Below are 19,268 nucleotides of genomic sequence, written 5' to 3'. Positions count from 1 at the left end.
TATACGTACAGGTATGAGGACGCTTACCTGATCGTGTACGTTTCCGTATTTGTGACGCGCGTGTGAAAAATAATTAAGAGTCGACCCCGAACGAAATCATCGCCCGAGAATCGCGTAATGATGGTATACCTATGTTCGTTAATTCGCCTGATATAGTTCCAGTTTTTTCTTTGTAAAGTATTTTAGGTATAATTATAAAATTTGTAAGATTTAGTTTATTTTCGTTACCGCGATTATATATTATATACATTATATGTATATAGGTATAATAATGCGTATACGTTATTACTAAATATATATTAAAATGCAGCCGTACAAATATATAGTTTTTCGTATTAATATACTGCAGTTTCGTATCTAAGATTAATTTGTTCAGATTTTACACGTTTGTTATAATATTATTATCATTATTATCATTATTATTATTATTATTATTATTATTATTATTATAATTATCATTATATCTTCATATGTGCTCTGAAACACGAAATCGGTCTATTATGGTGTATCAAACTGCCCTGCAGCTATCAGTCAGCTAGAGTATGACGTGCGATTATTATTGCTAATTGAAATTATGGTTGTGTGTGCAATATTTATTCTATCTGGATCGAGGCTTTTTATTACCAAATACACACTGTATTTCTCAATCGACTCCACCTTCGACACAATACAAATACCGAGAATATACCGTTAGAAAATTAATTGCCCTCGATAAATAATCGTTTCGCATTTCGCTGCGTTGATCCACATTCTCGATAGATATAAAAATCGTATTCCCTGCCTTTAGAATGCCCCGGGTGTATTATGCATTCCTAACTGATTGATCAGCTGCACCCCCATCGATTAGCCTTTCGAGGAGAATAATCTAGTAGCCTATAGCCTTTACTACAGCCAAGATGCATTCCTTGTGTTTTAAGGTCATTAGCGATCGAGATAATTCCCCTTCTTCTTACCAATTCAAATGTGCCAGTGTTGAAAATTATTCCCACCAATACAGGCAACGTTGTCTAGTATGTTTTTTTTTTCATTTCATTTTCTCATCGATTCCATTCAGTGAGAACTGAAATATTTAAAACGCGATTATTATACGGATATTATACACAAAAATAAATAAATCGTACATCCGGGCACCGGGACACGTTTGTCATTAATCATCATTAAATCGGTATATAGAGTATGTATCATAAACATTAGTAAACTTTTGTGCTATCATTATCGCGTCGTTTTATCTGTAAAGCTGATATTTTACAATGGTAATAGGCCAAAATACCGGATCCTTTTGATGAGATTGTAATAAAGATTTCTACATTTCTTACCGCATATAAACACATGGTCATTCGTTTCGACATAATCAAATCAATTTTCAATGTTCGATCTGTTTCGTTACACATCGAAATTACGTGACCGTAAATTTATACGAGCGTCGGAAAAATTCACATCGACGCTTGATCATTTTTCACAAAAGAATTCTTTTATGTTAATGTAATGTTCTAAAGAGAAAATATATAATAGATACATGCTAGTTAATGCGTTAAAAATTTTTCTCCGTTTATACTCATGTGCATCGCTTTATTCCTCATTTCCCGCAACTTTGCATTGGAACACTGACCCCGATAATATTCGTCTAAGAATTTTACCTCAAATTATAAAATCATCATCTGCATCAAAAAATTACCAGCCAAAATGTAATCGAAATTTTTTTTTTTTTATAAATTTTACACGAATAATTAAAATTTGGAATCAGTTTTCACATAGTTGCAATAAGAGGGAAAGTTTTTTAAGGTAGTGAATTTATAGTCATGTTTTACTTTCATCGAGGTGAAGAAATCCTGGTGTTTGTAACTCTTTTTACCAAAACTTATATGCCAAAGAATTGTGCGTTTTTATTTGAAGGAATGCAAGCTCGACGAAGACATACAGCGCCATCTCCATTATTAAAGGCTCAGCATGGAGTTACGACGAGCATAAAAAGCACTCGACAGTATAGCCGATACGGCAGAATATTGCAGAAAGAGTTAAAGTTTGGTACATAACATCACGCCTGGAAAGTGGGAAGCTGTCGGAAGCGTCGTCTGCATCCTAACCTCGTCACGTCAAGATGTCACTGTGTTTTATTCGACATAAAGTATCGCATCAGCACCCGATATACCCGACAATATTACGATAGAACAGAGAAATTCGCATGACAGGGTGAAATTTTGGTCGGCAAATTTTTGTCAATAGTTTATACAAAAATACCCTTGGTCAATCGAACATGTGGGTGTTTGGTTATGGTTCGTTAATTTGGAAGGCGGATTTTCCCTACGAGAGAAAATTGGTCGGACACATCAAAGGCTATGTAAGAAGATTTTATCAGAAAAGCACGGACCACCGAGGCACATCGATCAGGGTGGGTGCAAACAGCATTTCAACTCATCTGTCGCTTCCCGATTGATTCATACTTATGTCTACTTTCTGCACCCTTTAGCCAGGACGAGTTGTCACCCTTCTGTCATCAACGAATCCGCAGGACGAGGTTTGGGGTCTTGCGTACAAAATCGCCAACGAAAACATCGACCATGTCGTAAATCACCTGGATTTCAGGGAGAAAGGAGGATATGAGAGAAAAACTGTTCTCTTCTACCCTGCTAGCCCTCCCCGAACCATTGATCCGTCCTACTTGAATACCAGCTTCTCCTCTAGCAGTAGTTTGACCAAAAATCCAAAAATCCCAGTGTCGCCTACTCCCTCGGAGGAGACGCCGTTTCAACTCACTATTTACATCGGAGGTGAGGACAACCCGAATTTCGCTGGAGCGGAGGACATGGACACAATAGCTGAACATATTTTGGTCGCTCATGGTCCAAGTGGAGCTAATGTAGAATATTTGTACAAATTAGCCAATGCAATGAGAACCGTCGCTCCGGGAGTCAATGACCAACATTTGTTTAGTCTTGAAGCTCGAGTTAGAAAGTTAGAGGAAGAGAAAGAAGCTGAAGTTTTATCGACATATCAAGAGTCCTGCAACTGTAGAGATTGAAATGAGAAAATTTGTTCGGGTAAAGCATATCTTTGGACAATTTGACAAAATGTAGCAACAATTTCAATACTATTACATGTAAACTTCATATTGAAGCTCGTGTGTATCATTGAGATTTCTAGTTTCATACTTGTTGTATCTTTGAAATGATCTGTAATTTCTTCTACTGTTTCTGTTTGCATATACCCTTACAGATAAATCGATAAAAATTTATATCTCAAAGACGATAAGAAGTGTGTTATTTCCATCATGTGTAGTAATGTAAATTATTTAAAATTCAAATTCATCACTTGAGAACGAAATTCAAATCAATGTAAAATCATTAGTTTCATTGCAGTAGATTCTCACGTATCTTTGTCATCGGCGTTGAAATCTACGTAACACAAAAAAATGACTGTACCAATTGTCGGTCTCACATGGACAATTTACCGTCTCGTAAAGTTGTGTTTGGTCGGATATAACAAGTGGATTAAAATGTGTACACACCTTGACATGTCGAACGGCATACAGAGACAAAGCATGACAGCAACCCGAATACAAACTATATATACGAGATTCGAGCTCTCTGTAGTTCATTTCGAATATAGACAGCACAGCGATGGGTCACTTCGCGTACGACAAAACGTCGCGTAATATGTATTATTCGGAGTATTTCGTACATCTGTGGTGCAGTGCTGCTGCAGTGTACCATCGTTGGCTAAAAAAATCACGGAAGCTTACCTAGCGATACTGTTGTGTATCCGAATTCTTTATTTATCCGCTCTCAATGTTCACCGCTTTCTCGGTAGCTTATATTAATCTTACTCGGCCGGTAAAGACGGTGTCATACCTCCCGTCGTACCGAACATGGTGCGGGAAGCATCGTGAACACTCGTATCGTGAAGCTCAGTGCGGGAACTCTAAGTTTACGTCTGCGAGTGCTGCGACCTGTGGCGGCCGATGAAACTAAATTTTCGAGTGCGGTGTTCGGTAATCGGTGACTAGTGTGAGTGCAACCCACTGTTTACTGGACAGAATGTCAGCGGTGATGAATTTGTTTGGTTTATTTAAAGTGGATTGGATAAAATCTTGAATGACTGGGAAGCTCGTCATTGCCGATATCGCTAAAGTGTATTGAAGTTCGACCGCTGCTTTGCATATCATTGACTGCAGGTGAGTCTCTGCTATTTCATAGCCCTTGATATTTATGGAGCGAGGAAGAACCAGTTTCACGATGCTATATATGGTCATATCCTGGATTAAAATTGGAGGGACTCCGTGATGTTCAAGCTATTAATCGTAAGCTTTTTTACACTTGTGCTATGTTCCGCCTGTCTGCAGTTCGTTCAACGCTGTTTCTAGGTTATTTCACCAACCTAACCTTACTTTTTCTATGATCTCTCACTTCGGTTTTATTCACAATTACTCAAATGCAATTAACGATTGCCTTTGCAAGCAAGGAACAAATCCACGATTTAAGTAATCTTTCTCGTTAAACGATTATTCAGAGTTTATGGTTAATGACTGTCATACATCAAAATATTCTCCAAATACGCAATTATCTCTAAAGTTGCAGTGAATCGATGATGTCAATCTATATTCTACTAGAATAAACACAGGAGTGTGTTTCGAACGAAATACTATAAATGTGTTTTATTAGTTTATTCTGAAGTTTATAGTCCTTTACTATCAAGGTTTGACAAAATTGCTGCAGCTTTTTGTCAATTTTTAATGTCGTCTAATACCAAACTGGCAACATTATTCGCCTTTTAAATGTGCATGAGATAACGACTTTCATGAATTGACTGCTCTGTTCAACAAAACCACCTGTACTTCCAAGATGTGGTAAGCCACAAGCTGGATAAACATATCATCATTCCGTAGAGATAAAGCGGAGTGTCGGTTCCGCACTTCCACATATGTTACTTTCTGAAATTGCAGGCAAATTTGCATCATAGTGCTTCACTCACATATTGGTAAATTCATGGATTGCTTGGTTTTTTATTGTACGTTATAATGGATTAACTCTAATTGGAACTCAGACATACCTTCCGAATTACAAAGTGAAGATGTTTATGATTTAACAGGATTGTGATATTCAATTGTTCAATTCATGTAGCATCAGGTATAGATGTCAGAGAATATTTTTCTGTTAACAAATAATTGAAATTATTTAAACAAGTTTTTATACTTTGATCGAATTCCTATATACACAAGATGTAAGCAAGTAATTGACAGCGCATTGCAATATTAAAAAAATTATAAATTTCAAAACAAACAATAATTCGCCGCCCTTCGAGTTAGAGTTTTCTCTGAATTTGTTGAAATGGGAGAAAAAACGCATCTCATTCGGCAAACAGGCAACACAGAGTGTACTACTTTTTGAAAACAAACGTAATAAGTCAATGCTTTGCAGTTGCTGTTATCTTAATCAATAAAAATTGGCAGTTTCCTGTTATGATAAAAACAACAACAAAGACAGTATGTTTGTTATCTATACTATGTTTAGCATTGAAAATGCGTGCGTTAACTCAATTAGTGAGTTAGAAATAAGTCCAGTTGAGTTGAAAATAGCAATGCGTTGTGGGTTGCCTATTTGCGAGTCGACAGGCGTTTTTTTCGATGCTGTTCGCTAATTTGAGAATGTACAGGCGTGTAGGTCAAAATCGTCCCAGGTCTATGAAAGTTATACGAATTGTTCTCAATTTTATCTTGAACGTCTTTGTAAAATTTGGAAGCGATTGTCAAACTATACCAGAGTTATTTTACTCCAAATTTTTTGTGATTTTACATCGATTCTTATGGGAAACTGTCAGGCTCAATATAAAATCATGAAAAATTTTAAGTAAAATAACTCCGGTATGGTTCAGTCAATTTCCTTCAAATTCTACACTGGTGTTTAAAATAAAAGTGAGGACAATTTGAATAACTTTCATTGACCCGGCAGGGTTTTGACCCACACGCCTGTATATTTAAAAAAAAGAGTTTAAGGAATGCAGGCCCCGGCTAGCCTTGACCGTATGAACTGTCTAATTGTTGCAATGCGTTAAATCATGTTTAAAGTGAATTCTCAACCGTTCAATGCAGCTATGAACTAGAAACATTGAGTTACTTCAAATATTGACGTTTTAAGGGACGCCGAAAATTCATTAGTATTTAAACAACATTCTTAAATTTTCATCCTCCCTTGAACTTTCATTCCGTGCAGTGGCTACATTTTGTGTGGTATTAAATATTTTACACGTTCTTCCGAAACTTCAGCTTCATACTTGACATCGACATATTGCCTTCGTCAGAATATCTAGTTAGATCAGTTATTCTAGACTGTAGGGCGCAGATAGTTCATCTTCAACTACGCGCCGGAATGCACTTATCGATTTACCTTTCGTGTGCATTCATAGACATTTATACATGTTCTCTCATAGGTACAATTTTTATAAAACCCTCGTCGCTGTTAAAAAGTAGAAGTTTCTGTTCAATTTATGGCTTTTGCATCCAGATAGGAAACAGTTGCATTTTATATGTTCGATTCGTGTAGGTTACAGGTTTTAAATGCAGGAAACATTGCAACTTTGTTACATCAAGTTTTGATTGAATAAAATGGCGATCAAATTTTCCTCAACATATCGTTTTATCTTCTGTGTAATAATGTTATCTAGTATACATTGGACTTAGGCTCGTGCAGAAACGCCGCTTTTCAATTGTAGCTATTCAGCCGTTGACCCAAAAAAGTATAAGACTTTCAGTCGCACTAAGCAGTTTCTTGTATTTGATGCGTTTCAATGTTTGTGGATTATCATGCCAATTTCATGATTCACATCCTTCAGGCACGTCTTACTGTTTTCAGCGGATATTCGACGTATAAACAACGCGCTCTAATTTAAATTAACTCGTAAATACTGACCTGCCATACCTGTAAAATATGAAGTCCGTCTTGGGTGCAATATGGGTGGTGGACGACTCGTACGTGACGCAGAAGCCTGGCTCAATTGTTTTTAATAATCAGTGGTCGTTTTCTCCTGAATAAATAATTCTCGATTCTTATTCCGTTCAAAATATTCGAGGAATGAGCGAACTTATTGTTATTTCGTTTCCTAGAAAATATTTCAGCATGTTCGCGAAAATCGAATCCTCTTAAGCGCGTAAATTCATTTGTAACCTTGAGATTATCGATATAAAAATATTTAGCTGTTAATCATAAAATAGTAGCAACGTAATTGAGAGAGTGATATTCAAGGCCTCGCCAATCCCAAACTTCGATGACGTCCGCAGTAAATTCCTCGTATAGTAGAATTTCGGGAGTTGCTGGGGCTTAATCGCTTCTTCGCTAAATCAATCGTGTAACTCGCTAACGCCACCTTTTAATTTAGCGCTACACGGAAGACTTTCCCAACACCTATCGTGCCTTTCGTGAAATATAAGTGTTATATATTGTCGAGTTTACTTTACATTTTACGGTATGCTGTAAAGACTAAGTTGTCATCCCTCACAGGTGAGCCCTAAGGTGTCGTTCTCGCGCCAACTTTTGATCATATCTCACACGATTGATTTGTATCGCGTTTCTAAAATTAAAAAGAAACAAAATAAATGCATTACGATAGTCAAATTCGCGGTTATTTTAATAGCCAAGTGTCATGCCGGTATTTATTATACCTACCAGACAAAAATAATAAAATTCCGTAACGTGTGTAAATATTTGACTTCCTGATTACATATCTACAAGATGTTAAGATTTAGTGCATATTTTAATTTACTTCTCCGGCAAATTATATACAGACATCAGAAAAAATATCATGCGAACGAAATGATAATTGATGTACCGTTAAATTGAGCATTAATAACGTCTTTTTACAGGTATAATTACCCAACGTGTAAATTAGCACCTTGCGGTGCCTGGTGTGAAAAGTCGAGCCGTGTGATACGTCTTCATATTTTATTACTCGTTTTCTTGGACTTCTTGATTTACGTCTAACTTTGAGAGTCGACGAATTTCTCATGTCTTTTTTCTTTTGAGACCACCGTTATGAATTATTATCCATTTACAATCGGTTGCAAGTGGCTCGGTCCAAAGTGTAATCACTGAATTTAATTATAACGAATGTATTCGAACGGTGTATGTGGCAGTAGAAATTCAGAGACCGAAGGAAAATACCCCGTCTGCAATATCGTCCTCCCTCGAACAATATGTTATATACTATATGGCATTATATATAGTATCGAAAGTAAAGCAAGGTATAAAAAATAAAATAAAATAACGGAACGAAAAAATCTTTTCCGTTACATCTGGCGCCGTTGGTCCTAGGGGGACAATGTTCTAGCCAATCGGGTCTAGCAGTCGATTGAACTCGATTGTGTTGACCGGTCAAAATTACCTCGTGTTTTTTACCACCCGCTTCGCCGTCGCTCGCCTCTTTTCTCGCTGTAATCTCGTTCTGTACGATATTTTTCTTTTTTCCACAACTGTGTAACGAGCTTACTTCTCTCATTTGCGGTTTCGTCACCACGTACAACTGATCTTGCAAATTGCTGCTATCCTCGCTCTGTTTTCTTTTGCCAAATTATTCTCAGTTGCGACGTCTCACATCGCAATTCCAAACGGAACCGTATCACATCGGTCTTACAAATCGGACAGAGAAAAAATCGACGCGACATTTTATATAGTCGTGAAGTTACGACCCGGATCGCTGTATATACTACGATATGTTACACTTTTACGTATCCGTCCCTCATTCCCCGATCGGCTCATATTTTTGGCAAAACGGAATGCCGGCAGGGCGATTGAAAGTAAGCGTGTATCTACCCTTTTTCGCCTTGCGAAACGCCGACGGGGCTCTTTTCTATCGTCCTCGCTCTCTGTCCCTTGACTTGAAATTTCCGTCACGTTTCACCAACATGGATTCATGATTTTGTTGTTTTGTTTTTCTGTTTTATTCTTTTCCTTTGACGGAACTTGCAGAATTTGTGGCATCAAAAGCATGCGAACCGCGGTTTCAGGTACTCAAATTCATTGTACGAACTTGAAGTTGGGTGATTTTTTTTCGCATGTATGTTCATGCCATAATTACCTGTTTTCAAGCAACAGTAAATATTAGTCAACTTATAACTAATTATAGAACCACGAATGGCTCGGGATTCCGTTATAGATTTATAAATTGAGGGCACTGGTTACAAGCACAATTCTAAAGTTGCAAAAGGTCCTATGTATAACCATCGTATAGCAGAGGAGCCATGGATCGATCCCGCATCCAAATCTGCTGACATTTTGATCTTGAAGTATGTACATTTTGTCCCGTCGTCGTCGAGTCCTGTAGTAGTCGAATCTTCATGAATTATACATTTTCTTCCACCCATCGCGAACATTTATTGTATCGTCGGTGTACGCAATATTTTTTGGAACAATCAGAATCCGGGGAAACTGTACGCTTGTAAGCTGTACTTGTGCATGCAAACTTTAAGTTCGTATCTTGAATCGGATGACCAAAAAATGTACAGACTGTCAAAACTTATTGCAAGCTCCTCGATATTGTGTCCAACTGAGATGCGTGTTGTCGACTTTATCGTGACCCAGGCCGTGGGACGTAACTATTATATCAACGAGTCAATTATAAATCCAGGCAACCCGGAAAATGAAAAGCTTACCAGGCACGGTACAAGGAGTGAACGCAACGTGCAACGGGCTGTTCTGAAAGACGGAACGCAAAGATGCCTGCGTCACTCGAGTACTCGCATTGAAAGTTCGGGGTTGCCTTGATGGGATATGTCGGAAGAATGAGACTACGTACGTACACTACCGAAATGTGGTAAATGCGCGAAAAATCTGTCCCTAGCGCAGAGGGCGCCACCGGCAATCGAAGCGATAAAACTAAAAATCGGAGCACTCGGCGCGAGGGAGCATTCCGAAATTATCACTCAGCGCGACAGGTCGCTAAGCGGGACTCGTAGCAGCCGATACACCCAGTAACAACGCGTTAACGACGGATTTGTTAGAATTTACACGTATAAGATTATTTGAAAATTAAAAATTAGGCTAAATCAATATTAAAAATCTTTTATCAACTATGAGTAGTAGAGTGAAAATTTTAATTTATTTATAAAGATAACCACACATGAGCCGTCATTGTGTTTAAAACTCATTCATTCATCCATTCCACAATTCATTCATTCCAGGTTTATATGGTTAAAAACAGTGTATATGGTTAAAACTGGTGGATATGCTTGAAATTATAAATTATTGTCAATAACGATTTTTCGTCGAGGCACTATATTTTCTGATGTCACTTTTAATGTTCTTCGTTTTATATCGTCTCTCTTTTTAAATTTGGGCTTGGGTTTGGAGTGTTTAATTTTTAATTTAATAGGTATGTCCTCGTAGTTTAGATTTCCTTTATTATTTTTAAATGGTCGATTTTGGATCGATTACGAGTTCTTTTCATCCGCACCTCCTTCCTCCTGGAGAGACGTAGACCAAGCCTCTTAATTTCAAATTTGTGACCAGGTTCCCCACTCCCTGGGTCTAACCTAATCCACTCGTGCCGTGTTCATTGCGCGGTTATATTTGAATCATTACACACGTATATTCGATATCGATATTGAATAGATTGACACTCGTAGCAAGCAAAAGCTAAACGATCATAATAATAGTAATATAAAAATACTGATCATTGATCGAAGTAGCTTGATTGAGATGGAAACATAATCGTGATTCAGTCATCGTCGGTTCAGCAGGTTCAATGAGTTCGTAGGTCATACGGTAGGTCCGATAAGAGACGTTGATGCAATTAGATGAACACTATCGATCACGCTGTTAATCCAGATAAATCACCCGACGAATCAGGAGGGATCCGATATTTCAACTTGTTGAACTGTCGCGAGTAAGGGCTTTTTATCTTTGTGGTGTAATCTTCGCCTCAACGCAATGGTGTCGGTGCTATGCAGAACGGATCTCTCCGCTGAGAACTAGATCAAAAACAAGAAAGATTCGATGGAATGAATAGATTATTGACATGTTCGCTACACTGATGTCAATGGTAGAAAACGCGACTTGCTTTTTTTGAAGTAACAATCGCAAAACGACCACATATTCAATTGCTGACAACAACCTCAGCGGAATCTGCGGAACGTCCCTTCGCCAGGTTCCCTTTATCAGCCTGAGAGGATCCGTTCCCGCTGCTTTGTCAGGAGGATCATCCAGCCGCCAGAAAATTCCAGGTACCAGCGTCCGAGTCCCGCAGACGGATCATTGCCTTGGCCTGAAAGAAGTATGGAAAGAAAATTGGTTGTCTACGATTCGTGGTAACTATAAGGTATCTGAAAAAACGCGACTCGTCTTTCTGCCTCTGATGTCAGTGTTGCGAGCTTTTCCATAATATTATCATTTGTGCACATGTATCTTCGTGCGATGTTTCTCTTTTACTAACGAACCGTTTTCATCCACCTGCTACTGAAGATGAAGTGCACCACCATTTTGCTCTTTCGGTTGCTGTTTTGATCAACGGATCGGTACTTTTTGCTAATTGACATTATCGGCATCGGATGATTGTTGTCAGCATTGTAACAATTTGTTTAATCCTGAAATTGAATTCTCGACGACAGCTCTGCGACGCTTGTTAGTTTTGACAGTTCGCGTTCGAAATGGACTCGACCGAATTGGCGAGCTTGCAGTTAATAACGGACAGAGTAAAAACTGTCGACGCAAATTCGTTCCCAGTTGATAAAATGAATTTAAATAACATTCTCAGCGCACGAGCACTTGTCGGTACGTGTAGTACGTTTAGTTCAAGTACGAACAATAATTGAGGTTGAATTAAGTACCGCGTGTACCTGTGTCATATTTACCTACTCCGTATTACATCCTGACAATTGAAAAATTAGCAAATTGGTCAGTCTCGCGTTGCTTCCCTGCGAGAGAAAACCGTGCTCAACCTAAAGCGTTGCGTTCTATTGTACCGTGGCGTGTCGTCGAGCGATCGAAGTGAGGCAATATCGGCTCAAAGCTGCACCGGGGGAAGAAAATGGGGAACGTGGAACGTAGGAAAGTACAAAAGTTCGTATTATAGTGGATTGAGAACCGGGGTGAATCACCGTCTGAAATACGAGGAGATGCTGAACCTATAACAGGCATCGGTCGTCGTCCGTCCGTCCGGACATGCGCAAGCGTCGCGACGGCTGGCATGCTGCGTCGACGTCTAACGTACGTCAGTGTTGACTGTTTTCCCTGATCTGACATCCGCAGTCCGCGTGGTTCCTCTCATCGCGCCGCGTTCTCCGAGACATTCTGTGATTCTGTGCCTGGAGACTGGCGTTAAAGGTTTTTTTTTTTTCTTGCCAAGTGGCGGGGCTTTCGAAATACACGCGGTTTACTGACCCAGACGACGCCGGCCGGTGCGGACCAATCAGCTCTCGGCATCACGAATACTCGTTAATTTCACCGCGTTAAACGAGCTGACCTTCCGTACTGTACTTGTGCCCCACCCCCCCATTTTCCCCCCTTTTCATTAATCGACCTGCGTGTCTGATCGACGGTATCGACTTCCTGTTTTCATTTTCAACGTGATATGCGGCCTCCTTCGGGATACACGTTGATTTATTAGAAGATAGAGAAAAAATAACGCAGCAATGAACGCATCTCTGAGCCTAAGTCTTCAAAGATTCCGGAGGTGAGAGTTCTTCCGAACATTTTGATGTTATAGATATGCAAATAGTAACTGCTGGTTTTAATTTCTCATTATTATTTTCGGCTTTCGTGCAAGAAGACGATCAATTGTCTTGAAAATTGGTTGACATTCATTATTCTGATTCTTTGTTATCGATTGTTATGTACGAAATGGTCAGTCGTTCAGGATTTTTCGTTTACGAATTCAGAGAATGTGCAAAAAACTTGGTTGAAATATTTAATTCCACATATCTGCTGTGTTTTAAAGATTTAACTTATACAGTTCGCGGAAGCTTGGCTGAAATTGAAATCCGAGCGTATAATACATTACTTTATGTTTAAATTTTGTAAATAATAATGTAATGGAATTATTGATGAAATCAATCTCTTAATAGTGTTTAGACATTCAAATTTATTCTCACATTTTGGTTAAACCCATATTTTTTCATGATTGCGTGCAAATTATTTCCGCCTCACGTATCGCACGCCACATTTTTGTTGCTTATTATACCTTAAAGTCGAATTAGTATACCGCTATATTATAACTAGTTAAAAAAATCACGTAATTCGTACTCAATATCGTCGTGGCGTGTCTCCTCATCTCTTACTCGCGGCTAATACGCTCGTCTCTCCATCGTGGTAAACAGACATTAAAATCTATACAGCCCGAGAAAGAACGGCTTGAGATGCATACGCTCAAGATTCGCACGCGAATGAGATAATTGGCGAAAATTTTATAGAAGCGACGTAGCCATTCGGTTAGAGCTCAACACGTGCAATCGGAACGGGCAAACGTATCACAAAGAGGGGTGACATCTGGCCGTAATGATATATGATTCATCCATTTCTATCGATTCACTGGTCCAATGTTGTCGCGTGGATCGGTTTGAGTGATTGCCTTGCATCTCTTCTACCACTAGAGCGAATTGCAGGCTGACTTGAATTTTGCACGCTACATGATGCACTTTCATCTGCGGAAGCATAAATTGTCAAATATATCACGACGAAGGAAGGGCTGGAGATGTAAGACAATAGTTACGCGGTTCATACGCCGAGGCTTTTAAGAAAATTTCACTCGAACCGACCCCTCATAATCCCTCGTACATCTGGAGACGCCATTTCGGCTGTTTGATTCACGCCATTCGTCTACGTTTCGCCCCCTGAAATAACGATCTGGGCTTTCAGACTCGATGTTCACCCTTAGAGGGAATAATTGTTCGGCGTTTAGATATTTCGTGACATTTTATGCGCCGTTATAACACGGATAGGTTATCGAGTTGTTGAAGGTCGAGGAAATTTGTTGCTCTTTTGAACGTATTAATTTGACGCGAATTAATTTACACGAAACCGTGTATAGTTATACGGTGTTTTCGCGTTAATTGGCCGCGGCACAACGTTCGCATTCCGTCGTTCATCCGCGCCTTTTTGAATGCGCATATTTACAGAGAGAATTATTACTGCCCGGGGTTAATTTATTACGCTTAAATACGACGAAGAAATTTCTCAAACTTCGTGCGTCGAATACCTAATTTGTTATGTACGTTATCATCGAATAAACCATTCATCCGGTACCCATAAAATATGAATTATGCAACATTGGATTAGACTGTTTCGCGCGGTTTATATGGTAATTGCGGTGTATATTGATTTTAATTTGATGCCTAAAACATAATGATTACAGTCATCTTGATTAGGGCTTAGCGTTATTAAAACCCGAATTCTTGCTATGCAAATACGATGGATACCGAGATTTATTGAATCTTTTAATTGGTTAGGCTCAAAAACATACGCCTGACCATAATTAAAATATGTTTATTCAATAAAGTTCCAATACATCGGTCGCAGTTATAATCCCACAACGGCTCTCGCTCCAACCTTATCCAACCTTTCATATTCCCATAGTTTTCTTTTTCACCAGTCGCATTAAAAGAGTCTCAAACTGTACACGTAAACCGTTCAACTCGGGACCAGTCCGACAATTTCGCGCATAGTGCTAGAAATACATTATTATACCCAAGGTTGCTCCGACGATTATCTGAACGCTGGAACAATCATTTCTTCAGTGTGCCATCGTTAACCTAGGTGTACGAAATTGGATTTAAATTATGTATGTTTGCCAATTTAAAGGAGAAAAATTGTATCATGATCGCTTGCAGAAGTAATTTCGCGCCATAAAAGGTGGTTCAGGTTCAGCCTTTCCGACGAGTTATCCAATGAATCATGATTTTCACATTATTTTCATACGAAACTATGTGCAAATTAATTCTTATTCTTCTTATGTCTGATTTTCTCTCGATTCGTGGAATGACCAGTTGTCACGATCATTTTGAAAGCAAGCTGCAAAAACGAGTGAGGTCACGCTCTAGTTAATGTACCATCCTAGTCCATGCGTGTATAGCTCGGTACGAGATATGTTACGCATTAAACTCCGAGTGTCAGGCCAGAACGACGTTCGCGGGCTTCTGTGACTATCCTTCACTCCATTCAGAAGTGAGTCATAAAACGGCTATATAAGCTGACGAATAAGGCTCATCCGTTTCCTCTATCGAGCTTAAACCCACGTGAAACTCGCTGCAGCCGTTTTTAAACTTGCTGTTCAATTTCATTTGCTCGAAATATTAAACTTCAATCCTTGTCAATTATTTTCAACCCTGACGCCGCACGACCTGGTGTACCACCGGGATTGCTGGAAACCCCGCTTCATTCAAATAACTTAAAAAAATTCTTCGATACTCGTTAACTATTATATTTCAGAGAAAATTAGTTGTTTTTAGCAAAGTGATACTTTCAATATGAAGAAACAAAAATTCATAAAATAACAAAATATTGGAAAATGGATCATAAGGTATTTATTTGAGTAAGTGAAGTTGTAATGATATTTCAATATTAATTTTGGATTGCATAAGATTAATTTGGGTGTGTTTTATATGGAATTTACGATGAAGGTGACACGGGGTCATTTTTATTCCGGTGTGCAGCGTAAGGGTTAAATCAGAATACACATTGCATCACCCTGTGAATTGACTGCGACAGATTGCATAACATTGTAATTTCAAAAGAGCAGATTAATAGCGGCGTGCGTCGATCCGTGAATTGAAACCTTATAAAATTACCAACCATGACGTCTCATTGGCCGCGATTTTCTCATATAATCTCATCAACTTCGCCGGGTTTTCGGCTTCTGATCTTTCTTTGAAATGCACAATTTGCCTCTAAAAATACTGGCACGGTGATACTGAACGTGAGAATTCTTTCACAGAGGTTTCTTCACCCTTTAATCATTGCGATGACGTATAGACGACTAACGAACTCTGCCAAAAATAAATATGCCTCTCGGTTGAGTTCAGAAAGTCGTCGAAGAATACAGACTACGTGTCTGTTGATACAGAGTATGCGTGTAACATAACTGGACTGAACCGAACGGACGAAGAACTAAAGTTGACGTGTCGACGTGTTGTGTTTGGAGAGTTAGATACGTCTCTTATACTTTTCTGCTGCTGTAACTACTTATCAGCTTGAATGCCAGCCTATCTTATTTTTATCACCTACATTCTCCGGGCGGCATCCGAGCCATAAATATTTTCTGTCACTTCAAATCGTTCAATTAATTTGTCACTCTGTAGTTACTCGTTGTTTCTTTTATTTTTTTGCGCAAAATCGTGGCTCACACTTACGTGTAATCGTCGTTTGGTTCGCTTCTGTGTGGAATCGGAGATTCCCGGTGTTCTTGTATTCAAAAGTCTTCACTTGTCAGATTTAAATCTGCGGTAATTGAAATACGGGATGGTCAAAGAATAAATATATAAATAAAACAACGTACCCTTATTTTTTATGAGGATGAAGTTAGTAACGTTACTGATACGATGCGTATTTAGAAAAAAAATCGTTACCACGCACGTTTAGGAATATCTAAAATTTAGTAAACCGTGATAAACAAAACATACTTCTATTTTAAAAAGCCGATTCCTTGAGAGTTGTTCTAAAATTGCGCAATAATGACTTTTTCCCTAATGTTTCGTTATGTTAACACTACTCTAACTTCAGGCTCATTTTTTGCTGCCGTTCAAAAAAAAATTCGGTCCACTAATCGATCATTCATGCATCGCTTTAGATGACAGATACGTTTTATGATTATATTCGCTCAGACGTGTCCGGTCGGTATGTGTTTCAGCTAATGAAATACGCGTTATATTCAACTATTGACTGTCATACACGCATGGAAAATGAATGTCGTTGTGCTTAACCGTTGATCATTAACTCATTACGAGATCACTTATAATTGCCTCCCGTGAAACTTCATTTGAACTCTCAATAATTTACATTCCGCTGGCAGTTATTTTTTCTCTTCAGTTTTTGCAATCCGTAATAATTGTCCGTAAAACTTGTAGTCAGCCAATCGAAAACCTGCACTGCGTCGAAGGCCGTATGTAATAATTCCTTCAACGTTTCTTCTCAACTTCCACGCGCGTGCGGAGAATTGATCACTTTTCAATTATCTTATTCGCGTTGTTACCTTATTCTCAATTTGCCGATGCATTTATTAAATAATAATAAACATAATAATAATAATAAAAGGTAAAACATTCTTCTACAACATATTCTAAACTTTATTTTGTTCTACCCTGTAATTCTACCCGAAGGATGAAAAAGTTTTTTCATCCAGTTTCCAAGCCCAATGTAATTGGAAGTGGCGTAGAATATATATGTATGTATACGTGTAGGTATATTCCTTGTAGCAAATGTCCGCACGATTTACTTAATCGGCTTTGGTGAATTGATCGCGGTCAAAGCACTGCGGAATTCAAGGGGTTCTGAAATCAAATACGAAAATGAATTCCAAGTCAGTTGGAATTTAGCAATATCAATTTAATTTGTCTATATAAATAAATATTGTAAATTTTACTCCTTATATCCGAAGCTGAAATAGGATTTAATCATTTTCTGTGAGCAGCGATCCCAAAACACGATGATCGCATTGCACACATGGATATTATGTTGAGAACTGATTTAATTAGCAGCTTTTACGTAATGTAAGCAATATCCTCTCGCGTCTTGAGTTTCGTGGTTATATATGCAAATGCGTTGGTCATCTTGTTAATGTACTTTATACTCTCGTTGCGAAGGAGTAACAACTCGCAAGTTTGAAACCCCGTAAGTGCAGGCGTTTTTCACCGGCGGCGGTTTGTAATTACATAGCTTGTGTATATGTATACCTAACCGTAACCCGCATAGCAGGTGTGTAAAACCGCAAAATATGATGAAAAAAACGCAATGAATTAGAAAAGCAAGTACGGGACGATGTGCGTGCGCGATGCTGTTAGAAGAGCGGATAATTCACTTGTGCTCGTTTCGTTTATATATTTTTTATTTTTTATTTGTCGCTCATTTTTTCGTCGGCACCTCGTTTCCTACTTTCGCTGATTCTCCAACACAAAAATGGAAAAACCGTCAGAACTTGTGTACCTCTGGTGAGAGTTTCACACTTGTTGGTATACGGCTCTGTATTTTAAGCATTGGAGAAGTCATCCATCTCCCACTCGACGTTACGTGCGCCAGATGCTACACGTGAGTTTCATCGAAGGGGGAAAAAACACTTTATCTGAAAATCTGTACATACTTGCGATTTTACCACCGTATCCATATAAGATTTACAATTCCATTGTATCGACGTTGGTATTGTAGATGCATCGCGAAACTTGCAAGCATCGGGAAGTTATAACGTTGCTTTGAGATAAGCCGAGGGAGGGAACTTTGGTGAAACTTCGTGTTCTTCTTTTCTTCGTCTGTTTTTTTAAATAACGTTCGAAACCCAACCAGATATTCAATTCGATCAAAGTTATGAAGCAGTTTTTCTTCTCGCACGATAATAAAGACGAAAACCACCAAAGTCTCGTAAAAATGACGACGGCTTTGTTAGACTAGCTAAGGAAATTCAATTCCGTGGTCAAATTCTATTACAGAATAACAAGATCCTAAAAAAACATTATTACTTATCAAGTACCTGGTTAAATGAAACCATTTTCATCCTACATCTGCCCCTATTTATTTGGGATCACGATGAATTAATAAAGCTGATCTCTATCTTGTTTCATTCAACTGTTATTTTGATCGATAATCAGTATTTGGTAATTGACAGTATCACCATTCCGTTGCTTTTTTAGCATCGTATGAATCAATCCAATTTCAAAATCGTACTTCCGTCGTATGTTAATCTAACTTCAGATCGCGACAGTGACGTGAGTTTTGATATTTTTCACCTGTAATGTCAGGATTAACCAACAAAATTAAGTTATTCAGTCAGTGAACATATGAACGTACTTTTTAAATTTGAATCGGTGAAAATTCTCTGATTCCCAGTTATACGTATACCACTGGAAATAACCAGTGCATGTACACTGACGATTCAGTGATTTTTCACCGATTTCCAGTGAACTGCTTTTCTTCATTGGTATGCTTATAACTGATGATCAAATTTAGGGAGTAGATCGTGTTTCTTGAAATTATCGTTGTATATACGGAGTTTGGCATTATAGAAGCGAATTGTTCGTTACAAATTGATTTCAGAGTTTCGGGTTCAGTGCAGAAATTCAAGCGAGTTGCAAATATTTTAGGAAAATA

The 19,268-nt window shown here is 38.4% G+C and overlaps 2 protein-coding genes across 9 annotated transcripts in view; both read left to right on the top strand.

The window, feature by feature from the left end:
* The first annotated feature begins 2,003 nt into the window (after nucleotides 1-2,003).
* On the top strand, nucleotides 2,004-3,232 carry LOC124302666 (putative glutathione-specific gamma-glutamylcyclotransferase 2). Its single transcript, XM_046759054.1, has 2 exons — nucleotides 2,004-2,389; nucleotides 2,468-3,232. Exons 1-2 carry the CDS (start codon nucleotides 2,255-2,257, stop codon nucleotides 3,017-3,019), a joined length of 687 nt encoding a protein of 228 aa, XP_046615010.1. The 5' UTR covers nucleotides 2,004-2,254; the 3' UTR covers nucleotides 3,020-3,232.
* A 691-nt stretch (nucleotides 3,233-3,923) lies between these two features.
* Nucleotides 3,924-19,268, top strand: part of LOC124302658 (HEAT repeat-containing protein 5B) — a 77,174-nt gene continuing 61,829 nt past the window's right edge. For 3 of the 8 annotated variants that reach the window (XM_046759035.1, XM_046759036.1, XM_046759033.1), the window contains exon 1: nucleotides 3,924-4,171. Coding sequence is in view for 5 of the 8 variants with exons in the window: in XM_046759030.1 (XP_046614986.1) it covers nucleotides 12,614-12,654 (41 nt within the window). In the remaining 3 variants the exon portion in view is untranslated. Of the gene's footprint in view, nucleotides 4,172-12,328; nucleotides 12,655-19,268 lie in introns of those variants that run through there. The other 5 variants (XM_046759030.1, XM_046759029.1, XM_046759032.1 and 2 more) reach the window with 4 other exon arrangements.

The sequence above is a fragment of the Neodiprion virginianus genome, chromosome 4 (genome assembly GCF_021901495.1).
Source record: "Neodiprion virginianus isolate iyNeoVirg1 chromosome 4, iyNeoVirg1.1, whole genome shotgun sequence".
NCBI classification, from domain to species: Eukaryota; Metazoa; Arthropoda; class Insecta; order Hymenoptera; family Diprionidae; genus Neodiprion; species Neodiprion virginianus.
The sequence above is the reverse complement of the archived record's forward strand: the minus strand, read 5'-3'. Positions and strand labels throughout refer to the sequence as shown.

Bases quoted from the DNA above. Each gene is read 5' to 3' on its own strand.
- LOC124302666 (XM_046759054.1), top strand. From the start codon at position 2,255: ATGTGGGTGTTTGGTTATGGTTCGTTAATTTGGAAGGCGGATTTTCCC. The intron at 2,390-2,467 runs GTGGGTGCAAAC...TGCACCCTTTAG, and splicing joins ACCGAGGCACATCGATCAGG to CCAGGACGAGTTGTCACCCT.